Consider the following 23,958-nt stretch of genomic DNA (forward strand, 5'->3'; position numbering starts at 1 on the left):
GAACCTACATTGATAAAAACAAATTCTGGCACCATATCTTGCATATTAAAAGGGCAGTAGATCTTGACGAGAGAATCCGAATGACGTTAGTTACGTGTCCCTCTTTAATTGCCTTCGCTGTTGAACTAAGAATGATTGCTTTTCATGGACGCTGAAACCCCGGTTTCAAAGTCAACAATAAGGAGTGTCTTTCACATGACACAATGGAAAACACTTACTGATAAGTGGTAATTATGTATTCACTCCGAATCGGGTTTCTAGGCAGAAGCAGCAGCATTGACTAGAAGGCTACTGAAACTATAGTCATGATTCATGCGTAGCTCTCTTCTAGACGGCAGGATCTACACTCTTGTGTATTCTACCTACCCACTACGCAAACATAACAATGAAAGAGAATGTCCACAAGTTATGTATGCAAGCTAACGTACATCTTGTAGTTTGTAGTCCATGTTCTTCTGCTTGCAATACATCCTACATACGCTAGTTCATTGCGTTGGGTGGGTACATGGGGTAGGCATTTCCCGAACAAAGTGATAGTATAGCTAATCTCATTTGTGGCCACTCTGGATGCTGATACCTAGAGCTCTCACCCTTTATGTATGAGCCAGAAAGAGAAATCAGCGAGTCTGACTCTAGTGATGACAGTCAATAACACAAATGGATGTCTGGTTCACTTTTCACACTTACCACTAAATGCTTCTCATTAGTTTGGGCGATACACACCTTTCGTCGACTTTGAAATCAGTGATGTCATTTATTGTAGAAAGCAATCCTTTTAGTTCAAAAACGGAGGCAAATACAGACGTAAAACTACATACATATAACAACATTCAAAATCTCTCGTTAAAAGCCATTTTTTAAAAGCGTAAGTTGTTTTTCCATGGGACTGCCCCTTTAATATCTACATGTTCCAATAAAATGCTCTAGATTTCTGTGGGAATCATTATTGGGGCAACATTCTAAGTACATGTATCTAAAAAATTATTATAATAACTACACTCACAATTAATGATAAATTCATGATTCAATGTAAACTCTTTTAAGGTAAAAATACGTTAATGAATTACACTAGCTCCCCACTGCAAAGTGCATAGAATGCTACCATCGCTATCCCAACGTGATTTCAGCGTGACAGCGGAATCCAGGCAAATACCAGCAGTACTACATTGCCCTGTCTGGTACTTATGATCACGGATCCGCGCACCTCAGACCCCTCACAGCGTGTCACTGTGCAAAGTTCAGGAATGATTATTCAATTAGAAGTTTTTAGCTGCCCTAGGCTGTTGCAAGAAGGAATTGACGCTTCCATTCCACTGCTTACCTCTAGACCAATCAAACAGCAGTACTAACATTGTTGTGCATGTTCAACTGAGTGGCAGTCACGTAATTTCTTGCTTCAGCTGTCTGCACTGAAACTCTATCTAACTTCACTGCAATGGCTAGAAGATTTGTAAACCTTTCGAGAAATTTGACAGAATACAGACAATATGCAGCTCAGCGAATCGGTGCGAGAAGAAGAAAATCAACAAACCGTGTTCCGGAAGATCACCATGAGTATCGGTTTCTAGATTCTGAACAGTATTGTTACTCTATGTCATATTTCAGCTTTCTGTACATTGGAATAGCAGGAGTATACAAATAAATATATGTATTAACTGCAGTACAATTGCTCGCTGTTATTACTGCGTGTCCCTGCCGTTATCCGTTGGAATCCCGGGTGAATACCAAAGGATTTGTCATTCTGCTGTGTACTGCGTGAGTCCTGGACCAGTACCAATGTAATTACGAGTAGTTCCGGCCGGTGTCACAGCTAAAATCCGACAGTATTCGCTGAAACCACCGTAGAATTCACCTAAGTGTTCGAGCTCGACGTTTACCAGAATCTCTCTGTGATAAGTGTCAAGATTACGTATTACCGGCCGGTACCACAGCATGCACTTCGCATTGAGTTAGTAGATCAACCAACATATAACCAAGGTACTTTAGAAATCAAATAGCATTGATTATAATATATGCAAATCAGCAGCACTGTCACAAACCTTCAATGCAAACTGTAGTGCAACATATGCCTTAGTGTCTATAAAGAATAAGAGTTTTGTGAGCAGCTACTGCACGAACCTCAATGCTAAATTTGGAGTCTCAGTGACAACCAACTATTGCTACAGAGCAAATCAATGTGTCACAGAAGCATCGTTTGGGGGATAGGAATATTGCCCCATTGTAAAACGGATTGGTTTGGATACCCTGCACATCCCAGATGAGCAAGTCCCTAGTGGAAACATGGCCTTGAATGACACCTAAGCCAAAGCACAAGTAGTAATCGAGATGACCTGACCATAAAAATTAACACAATGGAACAAGTATGATCATCACAAAGCTAGTCTGCTGACTATAAAGTGCTAAGTGTACATAACCACGTGCACAACGCCTACTAGAAGGTATAAATAACATGCAAGTTTGCCTCTAAGCCGGGCAGTCACATGTACTGGTCTAGTCATGCAGGTGTCAATTACTATGCAACATATTACACTACTCCCTTTTACGCAGGCTAGTCCTTGAGCCTAATATTGCAATCGATCTGGTGGACGTCGATTGGTGGATCTTCTGGGAGAATAAGGTGGCAAATTTGAGGCGGACACCATTGCTTGATTGTTCCATTGGTGCTGCAGAGATCTGCTCGCTGTGGTTGAATTCTGCAATAAATGCTATTTTCATGAACAATTTTTCTCTTTTGACCATTCACAATTTCCAGCGTAACTGGACTTCTAACTGACTGCACAATCCAACCTCCTTCCCATTGTGAATCTAACTTTCCTGCAGTTGGTATTGACAGCGAGACGGTGTCACCTGCACGAAAGGAGCGCTCCGTTGCTTGACGATCATAGTTCTCTTTCTGGCATTTTGCCAAAATAGCAACCTTAGTTTTCACGAAACCTTTAATCTCTCCCAGCTTGTGTTTAAGATGAGCTTGATAGGATTCAGGCTCAAACGCTGTTTCTGGTTGCAAGCTATTGGTTTGAGATGCTCTTCCAAACATTAGACCAATTGGTGACATACCAGTAGAAGAATGTACTGTTGTTCTGTACGCAAACAATACCAATGACAGATGACACTCCCAGTCATGCTGTTTTTGAACATATGCTTGAAGCATTAGAAGTAACAATCTATTCAGGCGCTCCACCATCCCCTCCCCTTGTGGGTGATAAGCTGTAGTTCTAGATTTTTCTATGTCAAATGCATCCAATGTTTGTCGCAACAAACTTTCAAAATTTCGGCCTTGATTTGAGTGATTGACCTCAGGAATTCCAGACGCCAAAAATAACTGCACTAGCTCTGACGTAATACTAGAAACTGTTTGGTCTTTTAACGGCATGGCTCCTGGTCACTTGGTAAAATAGTCTTGTATGACTAAGAGGTATTTGTTTCCTCTTGACGAGATTGGCACCTCTAAAATGTCAACTGAAACCATTTGCCATGGTCGTCCAATTGGCATTGAATCAGTGGAACCTTCTTGGGTGTAGAAGGTTAGTTTCTTGACATCTATAGCACTCTTGACAATACACTTCAACATCTTTGTTCATTCCAACCCAGTAGGCTAAGTGTTGCAGTTTGTCCAATGTCTTCAATCTTCCTTGATGACCAGCACTAAGAGCATCATGAGCTTGCCTCAGTGCCTGTCGGTGCAGACTATCCAGTAGAATTGGAGCTACAATTGCATCACTCATTGATTTAGGCTTATAACACCTACAGAACACCATCGACAACTGTCAACTGCAGCCACAATTGAACATATCTCTGTACAACTGAAAAAGTTGCATTAGGAGGTGGCTCCAAGTGTGACATACGTCTACACAGTTGAGAAATATGTGGATCATTCCTCTGTGCCTTATACAAAACTATCTCTTGACAAGCAATGTGATACTCTAGTCAGCGAACATGATTCACCTTCGGAAATACAACTACAGAGGCAAGATAGGGCATCTGCGTTGGCATTCTGTGATCCTGGTTTACACTCAATCTCAAAGTTATACTCCTGTAAAGCTAAAGCCCAACAATAGAGCATTCCTTCAGTTTTTTGTTTTGACAACCATTGTAGAGGAGCATGATCAGTATACAACTTGAATGACTGTCCAAGTAAGTAATGTCAAAACTGTTTGGTATCAAATACTATTGCCAAGCACTCTTTTTGGATCACACTGTAATGTTTCTCCACTTTGATCAAATTCCTACTTTCGTAAGCCACCACTTGATTATCTTGTTCTAGCACACACCCCAATCCAGATTCACTCGCATCTGTGTGCAACACAAATTGGCCAGCATTCGCGTGAAACTGTGGGTACACCAAGACAGGGGCAGTACTCAGAGCTTCCTTTAGCTGTTTAAATGCTTCCTGACATTCTGCCGGTCATGTGAAGGGTACTTCTTTGTGTGTGAGCTGATGTAGTGGTCCTGCAATGTCAGCAAAATGATGAATGTATCTCCAGAAATACAGTGCAATTCGTAGAAACCGACATAGCTCTGTTACATCATTTGGAATGACCTAATTCCTCAAAACCTCAATTTATCCTCATTCGGAAGCATTACCTTGGCCGAAAATACATATCCAAGATATTTCACTTCATGTTTACCAATGCAACATTTGTGTCCTCGTAATGTAAGACCAGCCTTCTGTAAACGACAAAAAACTTCTTGCAAATGCTTCACATGTACCTCAATGTTTGCCAAATAAATAAGAAGGTCATCCATATAAGCAGTAACAAAGGGAAGATCATGAAAGTTTGTCCATCAGTCACTGAAATGAGCTAGGAGCACCTGTCAGTCAAAACGGCAATCTTTTAAACTGAAAAAGGCCTAAACCTGGTCCAGGGCAAAACGCAGTTTTGTGTTGATCTGACTCATGGACTGGTATTTGCCAATATCCATTTCGCAGATCAAGACTAGTAAATACTGTGGATCTGGCCAAACAATCTTGTACTTCATCTACAAGTGGCAGAGGATAGGCATCTTTAGAAGTTCTTTTGCTAAGTACTCGATAATCAACACACAATCTGAGTTCACCTGATTTCATTTTCACAAATACTGCTGGTGCCATCCATGAAGTAGTGCTTTCTTCTACGATGCCTTGTGTTAACATATCTTTGATTTGAATTTCAACGTCATTGCGATAATGAGCAGGTATCCATCGAGGTGGAACTCATACTGAGGATCCAGACGTAGGAACAGTGACATGCTAGAGAAGTCAATCCAGGCGCTGTTCTGAAAAGATCTTGGTTGTCTTGGATGATCAGAGATAATGTTATGATTGAACATGTTGGTAGCTCAGAGCAACAGTTATCAACAAAGGATGGTACTGCACACTCATCAACCACATCCGATTCACAATCATCACCATTCACTAATGCAGACACACAATTTTTGCTATTTTGTTGAGGATAAAGCAAAAGTGGTACCCCTGACGTCCTTGCCTCTAAGGAAATGCAGGCCACTGCTTGACAGTTGTGACTTCCTACCTTGAGGTGTTGATGAGAAGTCAAGAGTTAAACCATTCCCCTTCAAAAAAGTCAACACCAAGAATCACCAGAACAATGAACTTATCAACAACCACAAAGTCGTGGCTTATTCTCTCTTTGTCCAGCTGCACCACAACAGAAACATAGTCCCAAATAGAAATCTCATCTCCAGAAACTGTCGAAAGTCGCCGTTGTAAATTGGCTGTATCTTCAAAAATTTTGATACCTTTGAAAGCAAATCTTTTTTTTAAACAGAGAAACAGAAGATCCCGAGACTAACATCATAGTTGTAGCAACACCTCCCACATGTCCCATAATAGTGGCTGCTTCAGACTTTACAGCAGCCACAACAATGCACTCAGGGCCTACAATTGCCCTAGGCAGCGACTGCCAGCCCTTGCAGCAGCTCCTCGACCGTTTCCCTGATAACAGTCCTAGAATAATGACCTATTTGACCGCAAGAATAGCATAGTTGTCTCTGCCGACTCAGAGACCGTTCTGGACATTTGTTTTGTGTGTGTGACCAATTTTATTGCAGTTAAAGCATCTAACTCTCGTAGCTTGTTTGCGGTCTACTGCATTCAGGAGTGCAACCTGTACCGACAATGTCTCAACTTGTTTTTGTAGCTGTCGCAATTCATTCGTACCAACCTTCTTATCACAGACAGCCGTAGTCTTTGAACATTGCTCCTCAATTGTCATCAGTAGTCTTGCTTGATCCACAACGGAATTTAATTCTTGAGTTTCCCCGGCTGCTCGAAGTTGCCGGCTTATTGGTATTGGCAATCCAGCAACAAATTGGTGCAACAACGTCTCTATAACCGTATCATCCATGTTTGGCCTAGCTTAATCCAACAGTTTCTGTAACTGATATAGATACATTGTAGGCGATTCCTCCAGCTGTAACACATGTCGGTAAAACCTGTCCAAAGACACAAACTCTGCAGGCTTCAGCCTAGTAAGGAGGTGCTGTTTTGTAGCGTCATAATTTTCTTGAACATCTTCTGACAATTCCACCCACGCCGCAAGAGCCTCACCTTTCAATAACGTAAGCAACTTGAGTGACATTGTTCCTTGCTCCACTTGTTAGCCTTACTGCATATTTCGAACCTTAGAAACCATTCCCGTACGTCTCCTGAAGAAAACATTACAGGAACACTAATGTGACGCTCTGCCATAATACGCTCATCGACACAACCACCCTCTGTTACCAGTGTAATAGACACCGCTGGTAAACTCAATGTGTGTATTACAAATAAGAACACAAAAAGAATGACTCAATAGCTAGGAATTGACTGAACCATCCGGGCAGTCACATTTACTGGTCTAGTCATACAGATGTCAATTACTATGCAATATATTACAGTGTCTTTCTAACATCATGCGTGCCCTCACATATATCACATATATCACAGGTATATATATATATATATATATATATATATATATATATATATATATATATATACATATATATATACTACTATATAAAATCGGCGGTGTTTGTATATATATATATATATATATATATATATATATATATATATGTATGTATGTATGTATGTATGTATGTATGTATGTATGTATGTATAAGTTTGATAGCCGGCTAGACCGAATCACCCACGAGGCTAAAATTTGGGGTACCGGCGTAACTCGACATGGGTAAGAACATGGGCAGGGTGGTGTCGTCTTCCAGCTTTTCAGTCGGGTCCCCTTTTGGGGGTGCATCGTACAACGACATAATGCTGTTCATTGTTCAAGAAGGAAACTGAATGCCCTTGATAGACTCAATTTGAAGGCAGTTCTGTTACGTGAACTAAATCTTATTGGGTAGTTTTGTTTTCTCATAAATAACTAAGAATACAATGCTCACTTTTAATATCCATTGTTTGTTCACATGCCATTGTTACGTCACAATGCTATAGCTATCCAGCAGTCCCATCAGACTGCGTTATCTAAGCAAGCTGCAGTTGATTTGTTTACCATAGACATCAAACTACATCCAGATAAAAAAGATAAGAGTTCCGAAAGAAAAGTTGTCTAGTGCGTATACGTAGGTAGGTTGGAAACGTGCTGAGTATATATTCTAAAATATCCCAAGAGGACCCGCCTCTACTCGCTCGCATTGGATAACATCAAACTACGGCCAGAGCAAAGACGTAGAGGTCCACTTAGTAATGGTCAGTGCGTAGAGTGGAAACGTGCTAAGTATATTCTGTACAATATCCCAGGAGGACCCACCTCCACTCGCAAGCAAATTACTCTGCAACGGCTCATCGGACCTCAACCAAAATTAAGCTGACCTCAGACGGTATGCACGGAGTGTGTCGTTTCTTACCGGCGACATCAAAAACGACAAGATATTTTTGTGTAAAATATCTGGGTATTTAGAAATACGCCTACTTTCGTTTTTCCGAGTACGCTCACCGAATACCTGCCACATTTGATACGCCTGTTTCCTGCAACGGCAGCAACGTCTTCGAAGTGATAATTACATCCAATGGGACTGTTGAAATGGGTCCGAGAAGACTCACTGAAGAGACAAGTGACTGCATTTGCACTGAATCCAACCTACACGTTTCTTGCACCGAGAGCTACACTGGGAGTGTGAAAACATCACAAACAGAGAGCAAACAGTGTGCTAAACAATGCATGCCTGCATGTCAAGCTACTGCATGTATCCTATGGGTGAGTATAAGAACCTGCACGTGACTTTCAAGTTTCTGTTGCCCAGATATATATCTCTGAACGGGAAAGTTGCTGCAGATTTGTCGGAATGGGACACTCGGTTAACTTTTCATTTGTCTTCAACGGGATATTAGCTAATTAGCACATTCCAGTTTATTCGACATGATGTGTCTACACATGCTCAAACTGAGCCTTTAATCATAACGGTACAGTAATCTGCCCGTATGAAGGACGGGTCATGTATCTAGTATATATATATATATATATATATATATATATATATATATATATATATATATGTATATGATGGTATGTCCACCGCTTTCGGTGATGACTCCTTCTTCAATGTCTTTTATGTCAGAGATGTGACAAAAGGCCTGCTTTTGAGCGGGAAGATAGGTCGCCACAAAGCGATGTCTTTCACAAGGGCCTCAAGGCTAGAAGAGTTGATGTCACAGCACTTCAGATGACTTTATAAAGAGTCCTTAAACCTCTATTTTGGTCCTCTTTGGTGTCTTTTGCCCTTCTCCTAGTTGCCCATATAGAAGTTGCTTTGGAATTCTAGTATCTGACATTCGCATCACGTGACCAGTCCAGCAAAATTGACATTTGAGAAGATAGTGTTCTAAACCGCACATATCTATCTATCTATCTCATTCCACCCGTTTAAACCACTTGGGCAGGACAGTTCAACATACTTGTTTGACGGAAGGAGCAAGGGCACATGATGATTTGACACAACGCACTTTTTGTTCTATCCTAGGCATAATGGCTGATCCATCTCTTTATTGGAAACAGTGCTGTCTATCAATAAAAAGTGGAGGATTCGGTTTAACGATGTTGGAAGACATCTCACCTGCAGCATTCCTTGCAGCATGGTCTAACACCTTTCAACAGCTTCCCAAACGGTTTCTCACTTTTTCGAGTTATTCTCCATCTTTTCTAGGGAAGGTTCTTACGAACCTCCCTCTAGGTCATCAACTCACTGACTCTCATAAGAAACTGCTATCCATCTTGGAAAGCGGCTGTGATTACGCTCACTTATCTCTAGAGGACTTGCTGACAGAACCTGACAAGCTACAGCACAGACTTACTTCAGCTATTAATCAAGGCAGAGAGGCAACTTTGCTAGCCTTGTCTATCGATGACCAGTGTTCTGCTCGTTTGAGATCTGTTGCAGGAAAGGAAGCTGGAGCTTGGCTTCACGCAATCCCATCCGACGATGAGCTCGCTATTGAAACTCGCGAATATCGCTTAGCGGCTTATTTACGCTTGGGCTTGCCTATATTTGGTCAATGGGCAGTCACCTGTGATTGTGGAGCTACAGTAGACGAAGGTGCATACCACCTCTTGACATGCAAGCGTCACGGTGGCCCAATTTGGCAGCACGACTTCATTGTCTCGGCCTGGTGCAGGTGTCTAAATTCAGCTGATGTTCTCCACAAGAAGGAAGTGCGCAACCTCTATGTCGACAGCCTTGGTCGCCCGGATATTGTGACCTTTGACTCAGGTAGCTTGACCAATGCTGAGATAGATGTCTCGCTAGCTCATCCCTACAACAAGGAGGTGGTTAGCTCTAGTGCTAAAGTGACTGGCCATGCCTCCCTTGTTCGAGAACAACACAAGAAAGAGAAGTACAAGCAATTTCACCATCCAGGAGGACAACGTCCAGATGTCATCCCCTTGGTACATGAACATTTTGGGAGATGGGGCAAGGAAGCCATTAACTTCCTCAAGTCCCTAGGGGATCGCTCCAAGGATGAATATGGTCAATACAACAAAAAGGATTTTATGTCAGTGTCTAGACGCCGGATTAGCGTTGCACTTCAGAAAGGCAATGCTAAAGTTATTCTAAGGAAGCTGGAAAGACTAATTTATGCTTTTTCTTCGCTTGACCTTGCTTTCACAGACGTTCAGTCTTACGTTCATTAGAATAGACAGCAGTTTTCATTAGTCTTTTGTGCTAGAGAAAGAAATTATTCAATAAAATCTATCTATCTATCTATCTATCGAGACGTCAGTTTTCCGTTACACTGCAGAAACTAAATGCTCGTGTGATGATGAAAAAACTGAACATTATTCAAGGTGGTTCCATTTTAGATGATGAACTCAGGCGTGTCCAGGCACGCCCACATTAGTTTCTTAAGTTAGAGTTTAGGTTTGAGTTTAGTTGACATTTTATGTAGTTTGCCATATCTATCGAATGTCATTGTACTAGAGAATTGGATATATCTAATAAATAATCTATCTATCTATCTATCCAACGTAGACGAGCTCGTCCTGTCGGCACCGTTGAAGCGTCGATAGGTTTTAACCAAGGACAAATAGAAAGGTGGTATGGCCGAGGAAACAGGAGATCGGTTTCCTGACAAGAGGCCACGATGGTCGGTAAAAGGACTGGCTGCTCGATCTAGCCAAAATCGCGCGAAGTACTTCCAACTGTCATCGCCGGTACTTGTCAGTCTAGAGATCCACTGTAATTGTATAGCAGCGACTTTGTCGTGGATTACAATTCCGGCCAACCCTCCGTTGCGCCTGGTCCGACAACAGACTCGTCGGCTTACGAGTTCGGCGTGATCTTTCCAGATAAATTTCCACATGGCCGTGTTGATCTCGTCGATCATTCGTGGTGGTGCCGGGACTACCTGAGCCATGTGCCACAGTTTGGACGCCGCTAGCGTACGTGCCACATACGAACGTCCAGCGAGGGAAAGATCGCGTGGTTTCCAAAAGTGTAGTACAGCCCGTATCTTGTCGATTGCTCCTTGCCAGTTCGTTTTGTTTAGGGAACGAGCGGCACCGACGTGTATGCCTAAAAGTTTGAGGCTGTCTGTCATCCACGACAGAGACATGGGCCGGTCTGTGCGCTCTCTCCAAGGACCCACAAACAGACCGCGAGACTTGGAGATATTTAGTCGTGCCCCACTGCCGTCTTGATACAAAGATAAACACTCTTGAAGGATACAGAAGTCGCGGTCAGAAGTCATAACTACGGTAGTGTCGTCTGCGTACTGTGCCACTTTCAATACTCTGTGGGTCTGCGGCAATTGCAAGTCTGTGATGGCAGTACTTCTGATAGTAGAAGATAGCGTCTCCGCGACTAACACATACAGAATGGGTGATAAGGGGCAGCCCTGACGCACTCCTCGTGTCGGGTGGATCTTTCGTGAAATCCAGCCGTTGACAATGACACGGCTCGACACGTCTCGATAAAGTGTCGAAATGTATGAATGAAAGATCTCCCCAATATTCATGGCTGCCATCACTTTGTCGAGAAAGGACCATTCGACTCTGTCGAAGGCCTTCTCCTGATCGAGGCTGACGAGTCCGGCTCCCCTGTCTGTCGCCTTGCAGTAGTCGACCGTGTCTTGTAAGACACGACAGCTGTCTCTGATCGATCTCTCCGGTACGCAACACGTCTGGTCTTCGTGGACGATTGTCTGTAGAACGCTCGTCAGGCGAGATGCTAATAGTTTCGTTAAGATTTTATAATCGACTGATAGCAGTGATATCGGGTGCCGGTTCTTGAGGTCCCGCCTTCCTTCTTTTTTGTGTAACAGTCTGATCACGCCTGTCCGCTGACTCCTGCCGAGTCTACCGTTACTTAGAGCCGCATGATACACATCGAGAAGATCTGACTCGAGCAGACTCCAGAAGCAACGGTAGAATTCCACAGGGATGCCGTCGACGCCAGGAGATTTATTGCTCAACATTGAAGCCAGCGCCACACGCATCTCTTGCACAGTAATAGGTCTATCTAAGTATGCGCTGTCTTCCTGGGTCAGTCTTCGATCAAGGCTTGCGGTCAGTCGATCGACTGATTGTTGGCAGATAGAGGAGGCAGAATACAAACGTTCATAAAAGGAAGCCGCTGCTTCTAACATGCCCTCCATGTCGCTGTAAGTGTTTCCGTCGTGATGCAGCTCTGTCATCGTATTGTTCGTCTGTCGTTGCCATTCTAAATGGGCATAGAAGCGTGTCGACTGCTCTCCTTGTTCGGTCCATTGTAGACGAGAGCGTACCCTGGCACCAGCGGCATCCAAGCGGTCCAGAGCGTGCAACTCGTTTTCGGTTTGACGAAGACAATCACGTGTGTTTATATTATGATCCTCTCGTTCGGCCGACAAGCGGTTGTGACACTCGAAAAGTGTGACTTGGAGATGTCTCCTTCGGCTTTGCCTACTTCTCGCCCGTTCTTCACAGTGAGCGCGAGTAAGATCATGCAAGTAACACTTACCCACCTCCCACCAATCGACGATCGAAGAAAACCGTTCTTTTTCAAATCGCCACTCAGTCCAAAAGCTCTCGACTTTGTCTACAAATTCGCCATCTGTTAATACGTCTACGTTCATGTGGAAGTAGCCAGGACCTCGGTTCGTATTGGTTTCCAGGGGTATGGAAGCGCACACCGCTAAGTGGTCCGACCACTGCCATGGGTCTATGCGGACCTCGCTGACGTTGAGACAATCGTCGCTGCAGAATATTAAGTCCAAACGACACATCTGTGTAAACCGATCGTTATGTCGTTTCCACGTGAAATCTCTACCGTTCGGATACCTAGACTGATAAACATCTTTATAGTTAAAGCTCTTGATCAACGAGCTTAAACAACGGGCACCGAGATCGGGTCTGTCACGGGAGGCATTGAATTTGTCTAAGCGTGGATCCATGACAGCGTTGAAATCTCCCAGGATCCAATGGTTGGACTGTCCCACGAGAGGTTCTACTCGAGACCTAAGAAATTGTACTCTGTCGACACTCGCACAGGGGCTGTATACACACGTAATGTGGTAGACACTTCCCTCTATTCTGACCGATGCCAATATCAGTCGTCCATCGTTATCTCTGCCAGTACAGGAAAGTTCGGAGTGAGCGCGCTTGGAGAATAGGATAGCAACACCATTTTGCTGGGATGTTCCCAGATTGCATAAGATATCATAAGAAGGAAAATCTTTACTATATTCTTGAGCTTCCTCATCTGTAGCCCAATGAGTCTCTTGAACACCAACAATATCAACGTGGAGAGAACAGAGAAAGCGATTTAGAGCAAAACGCTTGGACGGGTTACGAAGACCATTGACATTTAAGGTAGCAATAGTTAAGACCGACATGAGGACACTTAAGACGAGGGGAAGGAGGAAAAGATGACTAGACGGAAAGAGTGGGACACAAGGGAACAATTATTGGGTGTCGGGAAGTGTAGCGATTGACTTGGGAGCATCGCTACTCTTTCTGAAGTACGGGGAATCGCTTCGCAGCTTTCTCATAACCGTCGTACCGTCGCGCATGCGATAAGGCATCATCGGTTCTCCCTCGTGAATGATTACATTCGGTTCTTTTGATCGTGATCTGCTCCGCATCGACCTGCCCGGCGATGAAGAAAGGCTTCTCGCATATCTCTGTGTCTGTTTCCTGCGTTTACTTCTTTTGGGAGGTGGTTCGACAAAGACAGGGTTGTCCTTATCGCCTGTGTCGAAGTAACTGTGATCTCGGTTAGCCGATACAACTGTCTCCGCCCAGTCGGCTGTTCCAGAGGCCTGAAGACTAGTCGTAGCGATGGAGAGGGAAGAGTCAGCGGAAGGGTTTGTAACTTTGTCATTTATGTGAGGATCGGGCGCACAGTGCGAAGTTTCGTCGGGAGTGCTATCGACAGCCAGAGTTGGTGCTTGTGCAGGGAGCCTGCCCTCTTCATCGTTCTGGGAAGTCAACTCTTCCCCTACCACTTCCTTGGACCCCAGAAGAAGGTCCGAGTTGTCCACTGTGACAGAAGATGAGGACGCGCCCAGAGAAGCGTCGCGTTGTCCGTCGCCGTCTAGGATGGAGTTGTCTACTTCTAGATATGGCAGTTCGGGTGTGCCAGCACACGATCTACCGTCGTACGTCCAGGGCGAGTCGGCTCTCTCGCGCAAGGCATAGGGTTCCGAGGCATTTGTGTCGGCATCCATCTCTGCCTGGTGGTCGTGTGAACGAGTGTCTGGTTCGGGACAGTCTCTGACTAAATGTGATGCACTCTTGCAGCGATAGCAGTGCCTCCCCATTTTCCCGCACACTCTTACTACCAGATTGTAGTGACCGATCGTGATTAGACTAAGAAAGTCGTCGGCTGAACAATCCTTAAACTTAAATAATCGGACACCCGTTTCGATGGTTGGGTGTTTCTTACTGGTTAGCCTTCTCGTCGATATAAGTGTGCCCTTCCTGCACAGTATGGAAGTCACGTGACTATCATCCATTTCGAAAGACATCAATAACGTGACTGCTGTGTACTGAGTCTTTGGTTTTTGTACGCATTCGCACGCGAAATGCCTTGCTTTGACGTCTACTCCGTGTGTCAGGAGTGTCTCTTTTGCTGTTTGGTTCTTCAGTGTGACCTGGTAGTGATGCCGTTGCACTCTGGCAATGCAGCTTACTTCATCGACGCGTACGTGTTGCAACACCGCCTCTTCTACTTCTTCATATGATACCGAGAGGCTTTCGTCTATTCGAATCCTCAGTGACATGTTGCGTACAATGTGTGCCGCCATGTTGACTTTGACGAACACGAGCGCAGTCACTCATACGGCAGAGAAACTCTGCGCACAAGATACAAAACGACGAACATACACGCAACAGACCTGAAACGGTTGGTTGGCTGTCTGTCTGCACGACGTTTCCCGTAGACTGAGACTTCTTGATCACGTGTCACTCGATCAGACAAAGACAATGAATGAAAATTGGCGTCAAATGACGCGTTCTTTGTATGAAACAGTAGCTAAAGACGTTAGCTACTGAAATGTGATCGACAGCTGGAGCGAAAAACTCTCCAAAGCAAGAAAAGACGGCAAAATAGGGAGCTCACAGAATACGTGCGCACCCTATCTATGAAAGGTCCTTTATTGTAATATACCGAACGATACAGTACAATAAGCGTCTACAGGACTGGTAGCACTATAACAGAAGTAGAGTTCTGGAGTACTATGTAGAGGTCCAGTCGAAGACTATACATCACAAATGATTAAAAGCAGAAATTACAACAACAAAAAAAAACACTTTTAAGTTAAGAGATGTTGTCTCTTCTTGCCAACCAGCATCGAAAAGAGTCTTTCAGGGTGGAATGAATGACAGCTTGAAACAGATCGTCCAAGTCGCGTTGAAGAGGCTTGCACAACATGCAGACTGCTCGTCGAGTTTCAGGAAAAATCAATCCTCTCGACCCAACCAAGAGATGCAAAAGCTCCGTCTTATACTGATGGTTAGCATCTTTGACAAGTTGGGCATAGCGGCGTTCTTTCCGGGCCTTCGTTTCTTCCACGACTGTTTCGAATGGGACCGACAGCTCAAGCATCCAGGCCTTTTTGAGGACGGCATTCCAAACAACAATGTCTGGACGAAGGCAGGTACAGGTTATATCGACAGGAAAATTGTATACTGATTCTGGTAGGTCGGCTACTATGGAAAACTGTTGACTAAGATGACGTTTTAGAAAGTCCACAAATAGTCTCAGCGTATTGTCGTGTCTCTGTTTGTACAAACCTCGATCAAGTAGACTGGGACATGCATTTAGCACGTGGCACAGCGATTGGGGTTGGTGACAGAGAGGACATTGATTGCACGAAATTTTCTTCCACAACTGTAAGTTGGTTGCTGATGGGAGGGTGTCCTGTAGCCCATTTATTGCCCATTTGAACAAGTCATCGGGTAGAGATTTTAGGGACAAGGCAAAGTGCTCAGCTTCCACGTCCTTGAATCGAGCCGCTTGACCTTGTACAGACAGGGAGGTAAGATGTGACAAATGACGATTATTTGATGATTCCGTAATCGTCTTTTTGATGTTCTTTATTTTTGATTGCAGGCACCCAGGCGAAGTATCAAGAGTTGCCAAGAAACTGTCGGCACTAAATCTGGTTGATGACAACTCAGTCTCTCTTGAAATCTTTATAGTTGCCAGGGCTCTCAAGCATTCGTCATTTGATTTAGTAAATCGAAGCAGGTTGCAAGACTGTAGTCTCTTGAAAGAATCTGACGGTTGGCCAAGTTGGAGGCCGCCGTTCTTGGTGTTAAGGAAAAGGCGAGAGACAGCTGCTGAATGAGCAAGACCGACCCATTTTTTTAAGAATTTCGTGACTACACTGTCCAATGATTTCTCGATCCATGACAAAGGAATAGATGCAATGCTCAGTAACCATGAAAGCCGCGGTAGCACCGCTCTCTTATAGAGAAGACATTTATTCATTCGGGAAACGGCTGTTTGATCGACTTTATTCAATAAATTCTTAGTAGTCTCCAGAAGCTCTCTTGAAATGTCGGCATGAGACAGATCAGACGCAATTGGAAGACCCAAGTACTTGTAGCTTTTCTTGTGTGACAAGAATGGAATCTTTTGCCCTTGTATAGAGATTTCCGGGTCAAAGACAGTTGGATGAATCAGCCTCCGACGTGAAAAAGTTGAACATTTTGCTGCATTGACTTCTAGGCCAGACCATTCGAGGAATTGGTCTGTTCGCTTGCACACAGCATTAATTTCATGTGGACCTCTTGTGACTACGACGGCGTCATCAGCAAAACTACACAAGAAAGAGTTTTGAGCCACTGACGAAAACTGATAGGCACAAGTTGGAGCGAGAGATTCTAAAGCATCAGTGTAAAGGTTGAAAACCATGTCAAAAATAGCCACTGACAGAGGATCCCCTTGAAATACACCGACCTCATAAGGAAAATTGGAAGTACACCAGTCATCTGTGCAAATGACTGCGCGAAGACCACAATATATATTGGAAATGAGATTTGTCACCATATCACCACAATTGTAATGGGACATTGCAAAGCGGATTAAGTTATGATCAACACTTCCAAAAGCATTACGCAAGTCAATCCATAGAATGGTTTGAAGCCGCTGATTGGCTTTCGCATCTCTGATAGCCTCCACCAATTTGAACTGATGTTCTTGACACCCGCTGACGTGATTGATGAACCCCTTTTGGATCGATGTATCCAGATATCCATTAGATATGAGATGCTTAAACAGAGTGTCTTTGATGAATGACGTGAACACCTTCCCAACTACAGAAGTCAAAGCAATTGGTCGGAAGATAGACGGGTCAGAAGGGATACTTTTTCCTGGTTTAGGAATTAACTTTATGACAGCACACTGCCATAGTCTTGGAACTCTGCATTGCTGAATGCACAGATTGTAGATGTGCAGGAGACCGACAGTCAAAGATGGACATCGTTTCAATAACTTGTAGCTAATTTGGTCAAGAGGACAAGGAGCCGAATCAGAACGAGCACACTTGATTTTATCATAGATGTCTTTTTCCGTGATGACAAGATCACCCATTGGAAAGGATGGAGCATCTCTGTGCTTCAGCCACTCTGGGTAGTCAAAGCAATTTCTTGGTGACGAAGCAGAGTAAGCGGAACGAAAATAATCATAGGCAGTTGTCTGAGTAAATGAAGGACTGACTTCATTTTGGTCGGAACGAAGGATTTGTTTAGCAAATTTCCAAAAATTTGACGAAATGTCCCTCTGCTGGAATTTTGATTGTCTTTGGAAATTTGCCTTCATCTGCAGCCGTTTCATTTTTTGAAGAGATCTCACAGATTTCCGCAGGGCGGCAACAAGAGATAACAAATCATCCTTGGACATGTTGAGGGTTTTCTTTGCACGACGCAGGGCCTTCTGAGCTAATCTGTTTTCTCGTTTTGCGACCCTTAAACGTTGAGCAAGGTTGGAAGCATGACGTTTTGTTCTTTTTCTTTGGCTTGCAGAAACGCCAAAGGTGTTGCTGAAATAGTTGAAAATCCCTTTCACTAAGACGTCATTTGCTTCATCTGGGTCGATGTACGAACATACCAAAGGCACAACTGATGAAGCAAAATAAATGTCAGCAGTGTTCCATTCATCATCACAAGTAGGAAGTTTAAGGCGTCGAAGAAGAGGGAATTCGGTAGTATTGTTACCAAGATTTTGAACTTCCGGAGGTTCTGAAAAAGAGGTTTTTTCCATTGGGGCACAAGCAGCACCTCTAGGAGACCTGGTAACATCAGTCAAAATATTGGACGAAGTAGACCCAGTAGTTGCTTGCTCAGACATTGCATTATTACCAGTACTCAATTTGACGTAAGAGCATTTGGAAGACCGGTTTAGATGTACATCTAAACGTTTGAACGACTTCAAACAAGATGGGCATGAACGCATAACAAAATGTCTTCCGCTTGATTTAACAGAAGGGGCTCTTACTCTGTGATTGCTATCATGCTCCGGGGAAAGCGAGGCGGCAACAAGACTCATCCGGGAACTTTCAAGATGGAGTCCAACGATTTCATTGACAGTTGGAGGAGACAGCTGAACAGTAGATGCGCCACGGCCGGCAATAAATTCGGAGTAAGGCCTTCCTTTTCTCTCATGACAAGAGTGAATGTGCCGTCCAAGAACAGCGTACAGTTTGTTGCAGAACGGGCAGGACCTTTGCTTGGACATTTGGCCGGTAGTAAGAGTGACGATGATTTTGAATAACAACGGCTAGATGATGACAGCAAGAAGAGTAAACAGAGAGATAAACAACAATCGATAGTGATAACGGATGGCTGTGACGTCTTCTAAGGGCAGAACCACTCAGAAACCAGAGACGTTAGCAAGCATGACCAGCTGCCATGCCACATCCGGGATCTAATCTATCTATCTATCTATCTATCTATCTAACTTTATGAGTGATTGGCTACCGTCGCTAGCCTTGCTACTAATAGAGAACTTAATCATATTCTAAGTGGCTCGCCACTATGTCTCTGCCGCTGTTTTCTGTTTTACAATACCTCTCATACTGTAAACCAGACTTAACAGTTTCTTTGCACTTTATGAAAGACATGTAGCATACCAGCTCAAACAACAAAAAACAACCATGAACTAACCTTTAGCCATTCATCAATGGTATCTTGCATACCAAGCAACCGTTCTTCCCATGCTTTTATTTGAGCTTCAAATGGTTTGATAAAAGGAGAACCTCTCATAGTTTGTGTCTTGACAATCTGGTCATCTAGTGTTGTCTGGATCTCGTCAGGCTGCCCCAAAATTGAAAAGCCTTCACACATAAACACATGTATATCTATGTCAGAATAACAAGAAAGACGACATTCATTATTATCCCATGCAAACCCGTGTCTCTGTAGCTCAAGGTAGTGAACTGAATAGATTCCCAGTCTAATTCCATTTTCTGCATTGCTTTCTCAAGAGAAAACTCCTGCAATGATCCAAGAATGTGAAAACTAACAAAAAGTCACTCACATTGTTACTGACCTTACTAGCACCAGCACTGATTGATTCAAACTTTTCCATGTGAGGAGCAAGATCATATTTCAGTACTTTACGTAAAGAAGTGCCCATGTCGGGAGTCATATCAAATCCAATAATTTCAGACATCTAAAATAATATTTAATAGGATTTGCAAGAGATCATACAATATTCTGTGTACCTTTTGCCAATGGCGTGGTCTGATTCCAGGGTTACACAATGTTGATATGACAGGAAGATGTGCCTATGTACCAATGCACCATATCACTACTTAAACAACACCACAACACTGTTACTGCAGTGTGCAACATGTGCATGCACATGCACTTGCACACACATGCACACACAAACACACACACAAACGTGCACACACACACACACACACACGAACGTGTGCACGCACACACACACACACACACACACACACACACACACACACACACACACACACACACACACACACACACACACACACAGCCTTGAACTTCCAAACTACAAGCACACAAAGTGCGCAACTCTAGTCTGGATCAGAACAATACAAAAATGATTTTGGAAATAACCTTCTAAGCCAATCAGCATCATAGATCCGGAACATTGGCTCTAAAATTCTGATTGGTTTAGCAGTAAGTGGTTATGCTAAGTGCACTAATGCTGATTGTGCAAGTGAGAAATCCTCGTGGGTGCTAATTGCACGTCAGAGTCGTGAATAGAGACTCCGGTGCACGCACGAGTCTTAGTTTTAGTTTTTGCTCCAGTTCTTCAATCTTTTCAAGCTTGCAGTGACAAGACATGCACAGCAGTGTTACTAGACGATCACCTTTGACAACTGGTCAAGCGGTAGTCTCGCTAGTCAAGTGGTTACACTAACTAGCGTTCTGCAGCAGAATCGAAGAGTTGTCGTTTCATGCCGTCCACCAAGATATCACAGCAAACACGGCAGCAGCCTCTTCTTTTTTCGTGAGATCCCATGGCATTTATGTTAGTGTAATGCAAACGCACAGTATCTTTCCACCTCATTATTGAACTAGGTAAAATGATCCTGAGTTGTACTACCATTTAGCATCGCCTTTGATAAGTACTCCCAAAATCATATTAGTATCGTTTGGTACAGACTAGAGTCGTGCTCTCTGGTCTGGAAGTTTGAGGCTAACACACACACACACACACACACACACACACACACACACACACACACACACACACACACACACACACACACACACACACACACACACACACACACACACAACACACACACGTGCACACACACACACACGTGCACACACACAACACACACATGCACACACACCCACACGCACACACGTGCACACACACACACACGTGCACACACACACACACACACACACACACACGTGCACACAACACACACACACACACACACACACACGTGCACACAACACACACATGCACACACACACACACGCACACACACACACACACACACACACACACACACACACACACACACACACACTTTCTATTTAGATAAATCTAAAACATTCTGTGAGACCAGTTTGTATACAGTTTGCCCTTCCATTTCAGAATGTCACAAAAGACTTTAAATATTCAAAATCTGGAAAAAATTAAATGTGCTTTTTTGCAACTAATCATTTTGATATAGCTTTATACAGTACTAATAAAGTTTTCATTCTAAATGTTTTACATGCTTGTATCATTGCAACTGTAGTCTTCATTTGATAATAGCAAATAAGCAACTCCAGTATTAGAAAGTCTCTGAAAACAAAAATAACATGACTTTGGATTTTCAAGCAACTAATTTGAGCTTGTGTTTCTACATGGGCCTATTTATATGGCCACTGTGTTGTGTGCCCGACATGACATATGTAATCAGCAGTTGAGTGGACCGACTGACAGACAATCATGCATTCAGGCAAGTACGTAATAGACTAACAGGTTTCTGAAGTAAACTGAAACTGAAAACAAGCAAAAACACAAGTGAGTAGCAAGAAGAAATCCTACCTTGAACTCTTTGATTTGATCCTGTACTGTGTTACAAATACGCATTGCTGCTACACTGCCAGCCTCTTCATCTTCATCTGTACCAGACTGAGCTACATTGCGACGAATGGACTTGGGTCCACGTTCCTTGTCTTTAGCTTTCTGCTGTTGTTGAAACACTTTTAAAATTTTGAAAAACTCTCGCCAATATTCCTCAACCTACACACCATCCCAGTCAAATGAACAATATATCTACAACAGTTTTCTACTTGGCGTCAATACAACTTCAAGTAAAGAATTTAAATCTGGAGTAATTTGGAATGCAGCTGAAACAAGCTGAAAACCAATTACAACAATGCACAATGACTGCTGTATGTCCCTTGTCATTCTACATGTTGAGCTATCAGATAATTATACTACACACTTTTCAGACAACATGCCAAGACTGATCATTCAACACAAAGAAAGTAAAATGACCACTTCATTTTTCAGAGCACACTAGATGCACAGTAGGCAGTCTGTAAAGTTGCAAGAATGAAGTACAGTAACATATTAATAATGTACCAAACAGGGTTCTCCCCAGGATTTCAGAATACTGTAAACCAAGAAATTTTCGGTAGCGTAAAAATTTCGGTACCTCCTCAATATTCCATTTCGATAGCGATCAATTTTCGGTATGTCAAAGTCGTCGAGTGCTTGAAACTCCTGTGTGGATGCACAGAATATCTTTAGAGTACTTAGTGTGGTTGACAGAAAGTAGACATTACGCAACTGTGCTCAGCACAGCTGGTGTGTACAGTAGGTGAGTTACCAATACCAAGAACTGCCGGCCTTCCAGACCCCAATGTTGAGGAGACAGAAACTGACGCGGTGGCACGCGCCTAAGCAAATGCAGAGATTAACGCTTCTATATGTGTGAGGCAGCCGCAAACAAGAGCAAAAGAATTCGTTTACAGTATCAACAATACTGCGTGCAAGTATGGTGAGGTATGCTGACTTGCCTGGCTGCAAGCAGCCTCGAGGCACTTTTCATCCAAGTTAGGGCATAAAGTCCTGTATACGACGATACAATGTTCTCGGACATTGCTGCCGGCTGCTTACACAAAATTTAGGTAGAGATTTATTTTCGGTACCTCATAAGTCATACCGAAAATATATCGCCAACGAAAATTTCTTAGTTTACAGTAGCATGGCATGCAGATACCATAATTACAAGACACGCCCCTTACCACAGCACACAATGGACCCTCGAATACCCAGACCTTTACAATAATATTCAAAACTGAGATCAAAATGTGTATTAAGCAAATGAACACGGAAGAGTCTCATGGTGATGACACAGAAGGTACAGTAATAACTTTGTTTTCCTGTCTTGGGGTGCAAGGCTTCATTAATGCCATCTGCTGTATATGTAAGTACAGTGTACAGCCCTGTACATCTACCCTGAGTAGAACACATGCAAAAGTATTGGTCATGTGGCTAGGGTTGCTCAGCCTGGTAGAGCGTCACACTAAGTTACCACACTTTAGGGAGAACCCTGCTAGTAAATAGAAGGCATGTGTGTGTGTGTGTGTGTGTGTGTGTGTGTGTGTGTGTGTGTGTGTGTGTGTGTGTGTGTGTGTGTGTGTGTGTGTGTGTGTGTGTGTGTGTGTGTGTGTGTGTGTGTGTGTGTGTGGTGCGATAGCTCAGTTGGTTAGAGAGTCATCTTATACATTCAGGACCTTGCAGGGTTGCAGGTTTAAGTCACAGTGATTGCGAGCTATGGCATAATTTCCTTGGGCAAGAAACTCAAACACAATTGCCTCTCTTGACTCAGGAGTATAAATGAGTACCTGGTCATTGACTGGGGTGGGAAAAGCCCCCGACTGCCCATCAGCTACTGGGGTCCTCGGAGGACTTTGGGTGCCCACACCACAGTTGGCATCTCAGTCAGTGCTCCTGCGAGTACCTGGCCAGGCTCCAGGATATTGCTTAGCACGGCCCATAACTCCTACATAGTGAACAGGAACCCAGCCAACTGGATGGAGGCGTAACCATAACGAACGGCAGCTCCTTATCCATTTGCCATGTGTGTGTGGGAGGGGGCACGGTGGAGCAGATGGTAGAGCGTTGGTGATGACATCCAGGATCTTGTATTCCGTGATGAGGGTTGAAGATTTGATCCAGGTGGAGGCGACACTGTCGCAGTTTCCTTGAGCAAGAAACTCACCCACACTTGCTTCTCTCGACTCAGGAGTATAAATGAGTACCTGGTCATTGACTGGGGTGGACAAGACCGCTGGCTTGGCAGCAACATCATGCAGCAGACGGGTACATGTGGGCCTTGGTGTCCAGTCCCAGAGCTGTGCCATTGTCAGTGCCCCTGGACGACTCTGGCCAAGCTCCAGGTGGATTGTAGCGCTGGTCCCAAGACTCCACGTAGCGCATGGAGGCCCTGTCTCTAGAGGCAGGGGGAGCTACCTCCGCAACTGACCTCACGGTTGACGTCGTAAGACGTGAAGGGCTTAACATTTG

At 43.8% G+C, this 23,958-nt stretch overlaps 3 protein-coding genes across 3 annotated transcripts; 1 reads left to right on the plus strand and 2 right to left on the minus strand.

The window, feature by feature from the left end:
- The first annotated feature begins 8,925 nt into the window (after positions 1 to 8,925).
- Positions 8,926 to 10,191, plus strand: LOC134195821 (uncharacterized). The gene has a single exon (XM_062664906.1). The coding sequence runs from the start codon at positions 8,967 to 8,969 to the stop codon at positions 10,128 to 10,130; it is 1,164 nt and encodes a 387-aa protein (XP_062520890.1). The 5' UTR covers positions 8,926 to 8,966; the 3' UTR covers positions 10,131 to 10,191.
- A 4,875-nt stretch (positions 10,192 to 15,066) lies between these two features.
- On the minus strand, positions 15,067 to 18,657 carry LOC134195435 (uncharacterized). Its single transcript, XM_062664457.1, has one exon. It carries the CDS (start codon positions 18,655 to 18,657, stop codon positions 15,235 to 15,237), a length of 3,423 nt encoding a protein of 1,140 aa, XP_062520441.1. The 3' UTR covers positions 15,067 to 15,234.
- Positions 18,658 to 18,928: 271 nt separating this feature from the next.
- On the minus strand, positions 18,929 to 22,528 carry LOC134195436 (dynein axonemal heavy chain 12-like). Its single transcript, XM_062664458.1, has 10 exons — positions 22,446 to 22,528; positions 22,256 to 22,325; positions 22,082 to 22,149; positions 21,730 to 21,832; positions 21,466 to 21,663; positions 19,646 to 19,708; positions 19,471 to 19,593; positions 19,330 to 19,414; positions 19,086 to 19,255; positions 18,929 to 19,027 (listed from the first exon to the last, which is right to left on the minus strand). Exons 1-10 carry the CDS (start codon positions 22,526 to 22,528, stop codon positions 18,929 to 18,931), a joined length of 1,062 nt encoding a protein of 353 aa, XP_062520442.1.
- Positions 22,529 to 23,958: the final 1,430 nt, after the last annotated feature.

Source organism: Corticium candelabrum, chromosome 20 (assembly GCF_963422355.1).
Source record: "Corticium candelabrum chromosome 20, ooCorCand1.1, whole genome shotgun sequence".
In the NCBI taxonomy this organism is placed as follows: domain Eukaryota; kingdom Metazoa; phylum Porifera; class Homoscleromorpha; order Homosclerophorida; family Plakinidae; genus Corticium; species Corticium candelabrum.

Coding starts and splice junctions, on each gene's coding strand:
- LOC134195821 (XM_062664906.1), top strand. CDS start 8,967: ATGGCTGATCCATCTCTTTATTGGAAACAGTGCTGTCTATCAATAAAA.
- LOC134195436 (XM_062664458.1), bottom strand. CDS start 22,528: ATGTCCGAGAACATTGTATCGTCGTATACAGGACTTTATGCCCTAACT. Junction 21,664..21,729: donor ATTTAAATTCTTTACTTGAA/GTTGTATTGACG, acceptor GATGGTGTGTAG/GTTGAGGAATATTGGCGAGA. Junction 19,028..19,085: donor CCATTGATGAATGGCTAAAG/GTTAGTTCATGG, acceptor TCTTTCATAAAG/TGCAAAGAAACTGTTAAGTC.
- LOC134195435 (XM_062664457.1), bottom strand. CDS start 18,657: ATGTCCAAGCAAAGGTCCTGCCCGTTCTGCAACAAACTGTACGCTGTT.